At 52.3% G+C, this 13,655-nt stretch overlaps 2 protein-coding genes and 1 non-coding gene across 6 annotated transcripts in view; 1 reads left to right on the plus strand and 2 right to left on the minus strand.

Annotated features, from left to right (window-relative positions):
* CACNA1D (calcium voltage-gated channel subunit alpha1 D) overlaps positions 1 to 6,340 on the plus strand; it is a 319,290-nt gene extending 312,950 nt beyond the window's left edge. For 3 of the 4 annotated variants that reach the window (XM_036868410.1, XM_036868411.1, XM_036868409.1), the window contains 3 exons: positions 767 to 888; positions 2,519 to 2,839; positions 3,308 to 6,340. In XM_036868410.1, the coding sequence (XP_036724305.1) occupies positions 767 to 888; positions 2,519 to 2,839; positions 3,308 to 3,601 (737 nt within the window). In that variant the 3' untranslated portion in view covers positions 3,602 to 6,340. The remainder of the gene's footprint in view (positions 1 to 766; positions 889 to 2,518; positions 2,840 to 3,307) is intronic. The other variant, XM_036868407.1, reaches the window with a different exon arrangement.
* TRNAW-CCA lies at positions 1,706 to 1,778 on the minus strand. Its single transcript has one exon. It is a non-coding gene; the product is annotated as a tRNA-Trp (tRNA).
* A 2,922-nt stretch (positions 6,341 to 9,262) lies between the features above and the next one.
* The window catches only part of CHDH (choline dehydrogenase), a 61,212-nt gene continuing 56,819 nt past the window's right edge, over positions 9,263 to 13,655 (minus strand). The window contains exons 6-8 of the mRNA XM_036868417.1: positions 11,147 to 11,289; positions 10,571 to 10,673; positions 9,263 to 9,816 (exon numbers count right to left, since the gene is read on the minus strand). Coding sequence (XP_036724312.1) covers positions 9,398 to 9,816; positions 10,571 to 10,673; positions 11,147 to 11,289 — 665 coding nt within the window. The 3' untranslated portion in view covers positions 9,263 to 9,397. The remainder of the gene's footprint in view (positions 9,817 to 10,570; positions 10,674 to 11,146; positions 11,290 to 13,655) is intronic.

The raw sequence follows: 13,655 nt of genomic DNA on the forward strand, positions 1-13,655 counted from the left end.
TAGCGCCTGAGGGGACGTGTCCTGGGGAGGCCTCTGGCCTGTGCTCGGGGCCCAGAATTCAGACTGATCTCCCGGGCCTGGCGCCCTGTGAAGCCACGAGTTCTGGATCATCTTGTCATCACTCGACCTGTTTATAAGCCTCTATTCAAAGTGGCTGTTAACAGGGCAGCCAACCGCATTTTTTAAAGTTCAAGGTATCCTTTCTTGTTTGTTCTGTCTTCAGGGCTAGGGAAGCTGGGTCTTTCCCCACAAAAGGCTCTGCTAATTACCTGGTTGAGCTATTAGGGCAGGTAGCAAACAGAAGTGTAAACACAACACAGGAGCACAGCAGGATGCTCCAGCCCCCAGAGACACTCAGGATGTCTGGAAGGTGAGAACGGGGCAGTCAGCAAGCGTCTCTGGGATTCTAGAATGACGTCGTGTACTTGACCCGGAATGCTGTGTCCCCACCACGTGCAGGGACAGGGGCCTAGGGTCAGAACAGCCACCCTCTGGCTGCCTCTAGCTCCTCCCCCTGAGAACAGGTGTGGCAGGGAGGAGAAATTGACTTGCTCTTTTGAAAACATCCCTTAGTTGGGCTGCTTCTTCCTCCCTCCCAAAGTTCTGAGACACCACCCCCGCACCCCGTGCCCAATGCTTTTTCTTGGATGCCTTGCTTGCTTCCTCCTGGGCCCCCTGCTGAATGTCCAGGGGGCTGCCCTGACCCCAGAGCCCCGGGGCCCTGACGGCCGGTTTCACAGCTGCACGGTGTGCTTTAACTTCTCAGCCCCCCGGAGATCCTCCTTCAACTTCGAGTGCCTGCGCCGGCACAGCAGCCAGGAGGAGGTCCCGCCATCCCCCACCTTCCCCCACCGCACGGCCCTGCCTCTGCACCTGATGCAGCAACAGGTGAGCCGGCACACCTGGCCCTGCCCCCAGGGCCGATGGGCACCCCGTCCCCCCTTGGTTGCCAGCACTGGAGGGAAGGGGGACCCTTCACAAACACTCTGGTTCAGTCCTGCGACAACCTCGCCAAATAGAAACTATCATGAACCCTGTTCTACGGACGAGCAAGCATCACAGAGGGAAGGTGACATCCCTGAGCTCACACAGGAGGTGAGTGGCCAAGTTGGCATTTGAGTCCCAGGCTGCCAGCTTCCAGAGCCGGGCTCTCGGCCTAGCTGCACACACCTTTCCTCGGCACTGAAGGCAGGGCCTGGGACAAGCCACACTGCAGGGAGTGGCGGCCGCTTGACTGACCCTGAACAATCGGTGCTGCCCTTTGCTCTGAGAGGTTGCCCCGTCATTTACGGAGCCCTCTGGGGGCCGGGCCCTGGGGTCATGAGGGTGTGTGAGCCTCCGACCTGCCTGCAAGGGGGATGTAATCCAGGGAGACCGGCCTGTCAGGGCGGCCGGACAGGAGGGAGCCCAGGGCCTGCAGGGCCTGCGGGGCTTTGCCTCCAGGACAAGAGTATGGTACTTTGTCTTCCTGAAAAGAGCACATCAGAGATGCTGTCCTCTTGTGTCCGTGTGTGTCTGGGTCAGGTGGGAGCACACACGGTATGGTTTGCTTCTTACCCTGAGCGTCCATTTCAGAGTTTCAGTTTAGGTCTGCCAACCTTTTGCCTTTCTGCCTTCCTTTTTTAAAAAAAATTATTTATTTATTTGGCTGTGCCGGGTTATAGTTGCAGCATGCTGGATCTTAGTTGTGGCAGGCGGGATCTAGTTCCCTGACCAGGGATCGAACCCGGGCCCCCTGCGTTTGGAACGCAGAGTCTTAACCACTGGACCACCAAGGAAGTCCACTGCCTTCCATTTTTTATGTTAAGTCTTGTGTGTTGCTTTGTCGTGGACGGAGGACGAACCTCTGGAAGGCCCTGGCCATTGCATGCCACACACCAAGTAGGCATGGAGGTCTACGTGGGCTTGTGTGTGACAGTGCCCTGTCCCCTGCTGCCCCGCCCTGCCTCCCCCAGGCGGTCCTGGCTTCCGATTTGGCCACAGGCCTGTGCTGTTCATAAACCCGGCCTCACCGTCCCCCTCTGCAGGTGGGATGCCAGGGCAGACCTGCCATGGCGCCTCTGGAGGTGGACGCAGGCTTGTACCTCGTGCTTCTGAGCAGAGTGCTGGCCGCGGGATGAGTTGCCCTAAAGAGAACCAGCCTGTTTCCCTACGAGCGCTGGGCGCCGTCAGCTTGCCCTGAGGGCACTTCCCTATTCAAACCCGGAGTGAACCGGGAGGCATGTTTATACCCCGCAGCTTGTGTGTCTTCCCTGTTTCTTCATGCTTCTAAGCAATTTCACCAATAACTGATTCCTACCTGGGAACAGTCACAGGAAATATATTATGCATTTGGGGGAAAAGAAAACATGGTCTGCTAGAAAGCCAAGTTTTTACGGCCAATTCATTGAATTACTCAGTGTGCTGTGTCCTTCTGAAGCCCCTGTAAAACAGCGCCTCCAGCCTGGTCTGTTTTGAGGGGGCCCGAGGCCGGGACCTCTGAGGACCTCTGGTCTCCCCACTTCCTCTTTCTCCTCAGATCATGGCAGTCGCCGGCCTAGATTCCAGCAAAGCCCAGAAGTACTCGCCGAGCCACTCCACCCGGTCGTGGGCCACCCCGCCAGCGACCCCGTCGTACAGGGACTGGACGCCGTGCTACACCCCACTGATCCAGGTCGAGCGGTCGGAGGCCCCGGACCAGGTCAACGGCAGCCTACCGTCCCTGCACCGCAGCTCGTGGTACACGGATGAGCCCAGCGTCTCCTATCGGACATTCACACCAGCCAGCCTGACCGTCCCCAGCAGCTTCCACAACAAAAACAGCGACAAGCAGAGGAGCGCAGACAGCTTGGTGGAGGCGGTGAGTGTGGCCGCGGAGTCTGCACGGGAGGCGGAACTGGGGAGAACCATGCGCAGCAGGAGCGGGTGGTGGTTCTGAGGTGGGCTCTGGAGCCCGGATGCCGGGCTTCTGAACCTGGACACCGCCCACTTCTTAGCAGCAAGGATGGTACTTAAAGCATGAATATAAAAACAGCACCCCTGCCGGGTTTCATCAGCTAGCTGTACCTAGGATTGTGTGTGCTGTTCCTGCAAATATGACTGGCTTGTACTGAAACATCTGTCCGCAGTGGGTTGCACTCTTGTTGGGCCACGTGCAGTGTTTGAGCTCCTTCAGATTTTCAAAGCCATTCACCTTCCCTCTTAGTTACCATGTATGGGGTCTAGCAGACATAACTGGCTGAGTCCCAAGATCACATCGTGCAGTCAGTGCTTGAGGTGCTTTTTCTGTCCTTTTGCATTCGTGCCACCGATCCTCTTTCCTGTACAGGTTCTGATATCCGAAGGCTTAGGACGGTATGCGAGGGACCCAAAATTCGTGTCAGCGACAAAACATGAAATTGCCGATGCCTGTGACCTAACCATCGACGAGATGGAGAGTGCAGCCAGCAACCTGCTGAACGGGAACGTGCATCCCCGGGCCAATGGGGACGTGGGGCCCGTCTCACACCGGCAGGACTACGAGCTCCAGGACTTCGGGCCCGGCTACAGCGACGAGGAGCCGGACCCCGGGAGGGATGAGGAGGACCTGGCAGATGAAATGATTTGCATCACCACCCTGTAGCCCCCAGGGAGCGGCCGACTGGCTCTGGCCTCAGGTGGGGTGCCGAAGGGCCGGGGGAAAAGTGCCTCGTAGTTAGGAAGATTTAGGCACTAGTGTGGAGTCCCTATTCAATTAGACTTTTGTACAAGTGATGTCATGCCTCAAGGAAGCCATAAATCTGGTAAGGGACAGCCGCGCCCACACGCTCAGCCCCAGCTGTGGGCAAGAGCAGGTCCAGCCCTCCTGGAGAGGACCAGCGAGGAGGTCGGACAAGCCCTGCCCGCTTGTCCAGAGCGCTGGCCCGCCACCCGCAGGCACAGGGGGAAGGTTTAAAGGTGATGACGATCACCATACCTATGTCATTACCTCAGCCATCGGTCTAGCATATCAGACGTTCACTGGGCCCAGCGTATCCATTTTTAAACCCCTTTCCCCCCAAAACACACTGCTTCCTGATTCCTGTTCGGCTCTTCTGAAATACAGTGTGTAAGTCAGGACCTACCTACCAGCCGTCATCCTGAGAGGGGAGCGGGACCCTGTAACGGGGTTTTCTGTGACATGACGCCAGTTTACAGGAGAGAGCATCACTCCGACGGTCAGTTTCTGACTGTCAGGCAAAGGGCAACTGTAAACTGGAATAAATAATGCACTCGCAACCAGGTAAACTTAGATACGCTAGTTTGTTTAAAAACTCTAGATTTACTGTATATGACTTGTAATATACTATAATTTGTATTTGTAAAGAGATGGTCTATATTTTGTAATTATTGTACCGTATTTGAAATGCAGCAATATCCATGGGTCCTAATAATTGTAGTTCCCCACTCAAATCTAGAAACTATTAGTATTTTTACTCGGGCTATACAGAAGTAGAAGAAATAGAGCCGATTCTCATCTATCCAGTGGAAATCTTTTGGGGGTGAAATTTTAAGTTCAAAAGAACTTGGCACTACAGAGATTTTTCTAAACTATTTTGAGTCACTATACATCTGTCTTTACACGGGAGATGCCAGATGACTGTCTGCGGTCTTTTTTTGGGGCAGGGGTTCTGTGACTTGATGTTGTACCTTCCCATCCACCATGGGTTGCAGCTGTCTTTTGTTTTGCTTTAGTAAGTGTCCGATGAGCACACTGCAGCCTAGGTCGAGCTGGTTACTCTGACCCGGCGGCATTCATAGTTGTGGTTTTCTCAGCTGCCCCCCCACAGGACATTTCCGGCGCAGAAATAATCGCACGGGTGAATGAAGTCCTTCTGCTGTTGTCCCCTGGGGACTGGTAAGGCTGCTTGTCTTAGGAGAGAAATAAGGAGTGCTGGGGACAGAGGGGGCAAAGGATGATCTATAGGACTAGACGTCGGGCTCTGTACAAATCGTATTGTTGCCTTTTTACAAAACATTGCTGTACTGTGTGTTCTCTTTGAGGGCTTTTATATGCAACTGAATGAGGGCTGAAGTTTTCATTAGAATGCACTCACACTCCAATTGTACTTCTCGATGAAAACCCACTTTTGGATCATTAGACCCATCAAGGCTTCCTTTTCTGTTCACAGAATTATGCCGACTCTGTCAAGTTACCTTGGCAGGGATTCCCTGCAGTCAATAAGACTGGTAGCGATTTTTGGTTCAAAGTTTTTAAATATTACGTAACCTGTTAATTTTTTTTTTTTTTTTGTAAATAACACTTTGTTATGAAGACCTTACACACCTCTTCTTAAGACATTCTTACTCCAGATCCAGGCAAAAACACTTCAAGGTTTGTAAATGACTATTTCCTGACGTAAATTCTTTTTTATTAAAATGCAAAATGATCTTCAGAATAAAACTGTGTAATAATTTTATTGTACTTGGGAGCTCTCCTTGCAAAGACCTGGTGTTTACCAGTGAGAGCTTCGGGAGGGGCAGGTACTCTGTGAGGGCACTTCTGTAATTATGTAGATTTTTTTCTTATCCTCTTGGCGCCTTCTCCTTTTTTCTTATCTTCATGCTGATGGTAACTTAATTCCAGCTGCAGAGAGCACCGTTTCTCCTAAAGGGCTAACCCACTGTCACTGTCATCTCAGACTCTGTGTCTCTCCACTGAGCATTGGTCTTTCTTACTGTGTGGCTTGGCTTACCATCATCAGTCCAAAACTGCCGTAACAGGACTGAGTTTTCTGGTATAGTCGGTGATCTTTTCTAGTCAGCACTTAACTGGCATTTTTACAGGCTGCACCACTCCTAATACCTGTCTGCATTAAGCCTGCTTCGACCGCTCATCTAACATTAAATTTTTCTTTGGAAGAAAAATTTGAAGTTGTAGAGCATGGTTTTTTTCTTTCAGGAATCTTTTAAGATTAAATGTCTCTCCTTTTTAGTTCCCCTCCCACTCCCTAAAAAAAGTCATTTTGTTGTGTCCCCAGGAATAGTACATTTAGTTTCTTTCATCTTGTGTTTTCCATAATATCACAAAACAGAAATGGCAGCAAGAACCTCGTTAAAATGGTCTCTGTGATTTCCATCCAGACGGCTGGGCCACGCAGCACCTCCCAGCCTGATTCTGAGATGTTCCAGAATCAGCCAGTGGCTGGGAGGGGTTGGTTGTGAAGGCCCCAGAAGCTTCTCCAGTACAGGATGGGCTTAACCTGCCTGATGAACCCACTTTACGGCTGATGCCACGCTTGTGAGAGAAACCAGAGCAGTTTATTCTGTGTTGTTTATGTTTTGCAGTCCTGAGTGTCTTTGCCCGTTGCCTGTTTTCCTGCAAAGGTTTTTACTGTTAGGCTGGGTGGTCAGTTTGTCCTGAAAACTGGTTAGCACCACACACACACAGTTCCAACTCCTTTACTAGCCTCCCCGACTCAAAACCAGACTCCAGCTACGGCCTTCAAAAGTTTTTACTTCTCTGATATTCCTTCCCTACTGAGGACCTAGGAGGGCAGGCGAGAAAGAGGAGCAGGCCTGGGGCCCTTGCTTCTAACCAGAGAACGAGAGCGAGAATGGTTGTGAGGGCGCCCTGCGGGGGCAGTGGCAGGAGATGCGATGGGAGACTGGGTCTCAAGACGGGGCCAGCGGAGAAGGGTGTGTGTTTTTTCTGGTTTTTAAGAGAAAGGCACCTAGGTATTTGATCTGATGGTAAGTCGTGCGGTGGAAATCTGAAATGACCTTTGGGCGGAGGCACACGGTTTGGCTGGAGAGAAGACTCTATTTGAACTTGTGGAAATGGCGCCTGCAGCCTGCACAAGGGCCGCACAAGGCCGTACGTTAAGGCCCCAGAGTCCCACCTCCGGGACCTGCCCTTTCCTGGTCACCTGCGGGCAGGCTGCTCCTCTAGCTGTGTGTTCTGGCTCTTATTCTACCAGGAAGAACCCTCTGCTGATGCAGCAGCTCCAACACTGGCTTCTTCAGAGGGGTCAGTGTTCTGACCACTAGCCACATTTGCAGCTTTCTGTTTGTTAGGCTTTTTCAACCATTTTTGGAAGTGTGCGTTTTTCCTTTTGTGGAGTACTGCAGGCTTTTTGCTAAGGGACTTAAACGACGTCTTCCTGGTTCTTGCAGAGGCTGAGCGCCGGCCAGTCTCCACACCCCTCGGGCTGCCAGCCTGTGGCTCATCCTCTCCAGTTCCAGTTCGCGCTTTCCTCCCCTCTCTGGCTTCCTGGGCCAACAGCCCTCTCTTTCTGAGGTCGGAGCCTCCTTCGTGGTGGTGGACCCTTCAGAGCCTTCAGGTCAGGACACGGGCCACTGCTCCACTCTGCCCAGGTGGCCACAGCACTCAGCTGTCGGGGCTCGAGGGACGAACCGCCTCAGATCAGAATATTCTGTCCTGGGTCTGAACTCCAATAGCAGTTTTCTGTTGGGTCCTGGATATACGACACTCATGCTCTTCTCCTTTGAAACGTGTGTGTGTGTGGCAGTGTCATGTGATCGCATGGGACAAGGCCCCGTAGCCAGGGTGGGAGAGGGGCCTGGGTGCCATCCACCGTACAGGTTCCCCTTACGCACTTCGCTTTGCCCATCGACACACGCACACCAGCGCATCAGCCACTGTCTCAGAGGCCGAGGGCACCACGGTACGCAGAGGTGACCGAACTGAATGGCCCTGTCACCTGCCATACCGGCGCCAGAGGAGGTCAGCGCAGTCACACTCAGGCCTGGGACCCCCCGCACACCTGATGTGTCACTTCGTGGCCCTCAGAGCAGGGGGCTGGCGCCCGCACTCCTACTGTTCCTTCGCCCCCGCAGGCAGCTCCAAGACCCAGAGGAGGCCTGTGGGCAGGTGGGGACCTCTCTAGGAGAAAGACATCTCTTGGCAGATGTAGAATTTTCTTTCTTGACCCTCCGTTGGAACCGAAAATAAAGCAAGATACAGGTAAGATTAAACAAGATTTGCTTAAAGATTTTTAAAGGAAGGATGGTGTGATGGCTTTCTTCTTTCCACCCTTCTGGAAATCTTTCTCAGAAACGTAAGTTGCAGCTGTCGGGCCTCCAAGGCACCTCAATCCACTGTGATCCAGGGTGAAGCCAGGAATGTTCCATTTTCCTCCCCTCCTGATTCTGGGTCCAGCACAACAGGTTTCCATATAGCACTTCCATTCTTTCTCACCGTAGACAGTGGCTTTTGGATATCGTCAGAAAAATCAATCCAAAATGCATTCAAGTTTTCATTACCTTGTAAAGACAGTCTGGATAATGACAGTCTCAGTTCAAAGATAAGTTACGGGATTGCATTATTGAATTATAAGAAGTTTAAAGATCAGAGAGCTGTCTTAAATGTTACTTTGTATCTGTTCCCCCCCACCCTCCAAACTCAAATCTTTGCCAATTTATTTTTCTTTCACTCAGCTGTGTTTTTTTACAGGATCAGGATCATAGTTTTACTTGACTGCTTTTCCCGTCAGTCTGCCTCCCGCCTGGTCTGTTGCTGTGGACGTGTGAAGAATGAGAATTAGCCAGCCGTGGCCACTGCTGAGCCATCCATCTCCCCAGGCTGAGAGGGAGGCTTTGCATGGAGCGGGCCAGGGATGCAGGTCTGCTCTGGGTTTCTAGGTTTCCTGGCAACAGGAAAATCTTTAAAAATGCTAAACCCTGAAACCCATGGTAGTGAAAAGGCCCTGCAGACTCCTGAGTCCTGGAAAAAGTCCCAGAATTCCTCTCATCGGGCTGATGGTGTTAATAAGAACCAGAGCATCAGAGAGGTGGGCTGCAAGCCCCTCAGAGGGACCCAACTGAGCACCAGATCTTGCCTTACTCTGGGAGTGAAATCAGGAAGTGGCAGAGAAAGGAGAAGCCTGTTTCTTCCAGCAGGCAGCTTTCCCTCTGGACACTGGAGGCTTGTGCACACATCCCAGCTGAGCTCCACGCTCCCTAACTCCTGTGGGACTCTCGGCCTCCGCTGCAGCTTTCAGCCTGAGGGGGAGGGTGCCCTGGCCTCGGTGCAAGCACCCTGCTCTTGGACGGGCTTGCCTCCAGAGGGAGCCTGGGAGAGAACCACTTTCCTCAAGTCCTATCAGGACCCAGGAACACAGCAGGACTCTGGGTTGGAGAGCGCCGCGGAACACAAGACAAGGACCTGGCCAGAGTTACCCATTCTCCACCGGCCTCCCGTCCCCTTTGCTGTCCTACCAGGAGGCAGGGAGGAGGGGCCCCAGCCAGAATGCCAGCCTTCCCCACAGGGCCCCCAGGGACATGCTGGGAAGAAAGAACCCGATTCACTGACCAATACTGGTTTCATTTCTTAAGAAATTATCCAATTCTTGGCCATCAAATTGTAACATTCTAGAGAGATCCAGGAAAGCACATTTGGCGCAAGGGCTGTGCTGAGCCTTCTTTCTCAGGGACAGCCTCAGCGCTGGGTGGCCAGGGTCCTGGGCTTGTAGACAGGGACAGCCTCGTCCCAGAGAGCTGGCCGCCCCTTGATGATGTCGGCTGCCTTCTCTGCGATCATGATGGTGGGGGCGTTTAGGTTGCCGCTAACCACACTGGGCATGATGGAGGCGTCGACCACCCTGAGGTTTTCCACCCCGAGGACCCTGGTCTGCGGGTCCACCACTGCCATGGGGTCGGAGGGCTGGCCCATCTTGCAGGTGCACGATGGGTGGTAGGCACTGTCTGCCTTTGCCCGCACAAAGGCGTCTATCTCCTTATCCGACTGGACGTGGCTTCCTGGCTGGAGCTCCTTCCCCCGGAACGGTGCCAGAGCTTTCTGTGCAAAAATTTCTCTGGTCAGCCTCACACACCGACGGAAGTCATTGATGTCAGTTTCTGTCAAGGAGAAGAAACAGGTTAGATGCCTCCTCTTACCATGCTGGCCTCGCTGGAAGATTCTCCACTGGGAGAGGCTCAAGAAGCTGCCCAAGGGGACACAGTTGAGGGACATGGAGGTCCGAGCCACCAGGTTGCTTTGTCACCTACCCATCAGCAGTTGCAGTGCAACCAAGCAGAGTCCCACGAAGCCCAAACAGACAGCATCCTAGACGGACACAGCTTGCCCCAGAGGCCCTACATTTAAATTGGGGATCTGAATTTTCTTATCTATAAAATAGAAGACTACACGTCCTGCCTCTGCCACAGCGTGAGTATTATTGGGCAAAACCTGCCCAGTGGGGACCGTGCGGTTTTGCTGTGCATAAAGAGGCAGGCCCAGGAGTGTAATTTGCTTTTAGAAGATACTCACAGGAACAGTAAGAAAAATGTTCTGTGAGCTATCTATACACAGCCAGATCTCCTTGCGTCTCTTGGTAGATTGTTCTGGAAGCTGCAAATCCTGCCTACTGTGTAAAATGGTGTGTCAGGGTTAGTTCAAGTGACCGAGGGCACTACATAGCAACACGTGCAAGTTTACAGCCCAGGATAATGGGGTGGAGGGAGGACAGAATGTGACTTGAGTCTCAAAAATGGGGTCCAGGGGTGAGATTCAGGGACAAATATGAACCCCATAAAGGCATTCATTCATTCAATCAATCCATCAATGACCCAACAAGCCCAGGTCTGGGAGAGACAACGGTGGCTGAATTACCTGTTGACAAGTAGTTGGGTTGGATCACAGGGTGGTCATGGGGGTTGGCACTTCTCAGTTTGAGCCAGCCCACGCTCGTGCCCCGCATGGTCCCCACATGCACCTGGAAGAGCCCAGAGAGGCGGTGACCCCTGTTAACCCCCCCAGCTTAGTCATTTAGAGAGGCCCCGGGTTTCCTGTGCTCCGTGGGACTCAACACCCAGAGTCAATTAAGAGCAGATACATTTTAAAATCTACCTGCATCTTACCAATCCCACCCCCAACACACACAAAAGGCATCAAACCACCTCAATCACTCTCTCCTGCTCCCTGGCTTTATACCTGATGGCTCAGATATTCAGGGGCTGGCAGAGCTGGCTTCATTGTCCATTTCTAGTACTCAGGACCCGGTGCCTCTGCCCCGAGCTGGGTGCGGGTGTGGCCTTGCTGTGCACCATGCAGTCTGCTTCACTCTACCTCTGGCTCCCCACCCCCCTTCCCTCCCCTCAGACGCTCTGAGCAGCTGGAGAGCAGGGCATCGCCTTCTGGGCCGCCCACCCTGGAGGCGCTGCTGCAGTGGGGAGACGACCTGCTCACCTGGTAAGCCTCCTGCTGTGGGGGGACCCGCCCATGGTCGATCACCTGGGAAGGGAGGAAGTGGAACTGGATGTCCGGGTGGGGGACCCCAGGCTGGCTCCGGATGAACCCACCTGTTTCCAGATGGGACGTGGCTCCATCCCCTGAGGATGAGAAGACGATGAGGCAGAAGAGCAAGTCCGGGCGTGGCAGGTGGGCCAGCCTCCTCCTGGGCACTTCCTCCTCCTCTTCCTGGCCTGTATTCTAGTGCCTGGACCCAAGTCCTCAACTCTGTCCTCCTTCTCCCAGGTGGGCTCACCCAACACCATGGCTTTCGATATCAGCTCCATGCCAAGGGGCTTCAGCTTTGCCCCTTCCCCTGACTCCACCACTGCCAACTGGACTGTGGGACCTGATGTCCTATGGGCATCCCAAACCTACTGCAGCCCACCCTTCACACACAGGCCGTGATCAAGGTCAAGGCCCTCTTCCATCCAACCTCCCACTGTTGCAGGAAGGGGAACCCCTTCCAGGGCCCGAGAGTGGGCTCTTCTCTAACACTCGGAAATGAATTGTCCGAGGAGGCACACGTGCTGACAAAGCAAAAGACTTTATTGGGAAGGGGCGCCCTGGGCAGAGAGCAGGAGGGTAAGGGAACCCAGGAGAACTGCTCTGCCATGTGGCTCACAGTCTCAGGTTTTACAGTGATGGGGTTAGTTTCCAGGTTGTCTCTGGCCAAGCATCTTGCTTGGCCCATCGTCTGACTCAGGGTCCTTCCTGGTGGCACGCGCCATCTCTCAGCCAAGATGGATCCCAGCGCGAAGGATTCTGGGAGGCTGGTCGTCTCTGCCCTCTTTTGGCCCCTCCCAAATCCTCCCGGTTAGTTTTCACCAGCAGCACCATGTTCTTTTTCAGGACCTCCTGTTGTGAGACACCTCAGGCAAGAGGCTATCATCGTGCCTGGCCAAGGCGGGTGGTTTTGGTTAAGGGTTCCCTAACAACTCGAGAGCCCACTCTCGGGCCCTGGAAGGGGTCTCCCTTCCTGCAACAGCTGGCGACTCTGGTGGAATCTCTTCTTCACTACGACTGACATCCTGACTGCTCAGGCACCAGCTCACCTACCGACAGACCAGACCCAGAGGCCACCACTGGGACCCTCTTGTCCCTGATATCCTCCTGACACACATGACTGGCCAGAGTGCCCCGCCCAGGTAAGGAACAAGAGACGTTGCTGACCTCTTTGCCCTTCCCTCTCCCCTTCCTCTTCTCAACGCTTCCTATCCTACCCTCCTTTCTTCTGGATGCAGGAGTCTGGTTGAAGGGCCTCAGTTATCTGAGCGCCAGAGCCTGATCACCTCCAGTGGGCAGAGAACTTGAATTATCTGGTCTCTGGTTCCTGGTAGGGCCGAGTTCCTGTCCTCCCTTCCTGGAAGCCCAGAGAAAAGTCCCGTAACGCTTGGGCGTCTGCAGGTGGCAGGAGATGTCCGTAAGGCCACCCCTTTTGTCCCCCCTCCTTCCCCTCTTCTTTCAACCTGCCCTCCTTTCCTCTCTTTGAAATCTCTGACAACCTGAGATATTTCCATTTACTCTGCTCGTCAGTACTCAGATCTGAAGTTCTCTGTCTCTGTAGGAGGTTTTCTGAGAGACTGCAATCTTGTATTTAAGGCAGTGTCTGATCAGGACAGCCGTGCCTCTGTGTGTTTTGTACTCTGTTCTGTGTTGCGATTTGTGATGGCCATTCTGCCTCATGAAATGGGAAATTCTGGTTCTGTTCCACTGCAGAGCCCTCTTGGGAGAATTCTGTCTGACTGGAAAGATTTTAGCTATGAGCCTATGACTAAGAAAAAGATGATATTCTATTATAACACTGTGTGGCCAGAATATTCTTTAGACTCCAGAGAAAACTGGTTTAGGTGAAACTCTTGAAAATTCCAAAACTGGTTGTTTTTGCATATACAGTTAGAAAAGGCAAGCTTGATAAAACGTCTTTTCAGAATTCTGACCCTGAGGGAACAACTTCTCCGGGAGAACTTGCTTTTCTCCCCCTGTGCCTTGAGACCAGGGCTCTCAGGATCACTTATCTTATCTAGATCATCTATAATTCCTGAGATTGAGGGGAAAAAAAAAATGTGGAAGGAAAGCTTTCTAAATTTTACTTATTCCAACCATTATTTATAAACTAGTGAGTTTTATAATACCTGATTCATAACTAAGTTTAGAAAATGAAGCTTTGAGATCTCTGGTTGTGTTTGTCTATATATCTGTGTGCGTTATATATATGTTCTTACCTTTGGATGTTATTACCAAAACTAATTTTTTAATGAACTCTATTTAATTGGCTTAAGGGAAATTTAGCACTTATATAAATTTTCAAAAATACAGAAGGTAACTGGCCAGAATTAATTTCAGGTTCATGTAAACTGGGAAATATTCAGTATTAAATCAATATCTGGTATTAAACTTAGTTTAAGTTTGTTAATTTAAATAGACATGTCTTTGTCATCAACATTAAGTATAATACCTTTATTGA

Source organism: Balaenoptera musculus, chromosome 11, assembly GCF_009873245.2.
Source record: "Balaenoptera musculus isolate JJ_BM4_2016_0621 chromosome 11, mBalMus1.pri.v3, whole genome shotgun sequence".
NCBI lineage: Eukaryota > Metazoa > Chordata > Mammalia > Artiodactyla > Balaenopteridae > Balaenoptera > Balaenoptera musculus.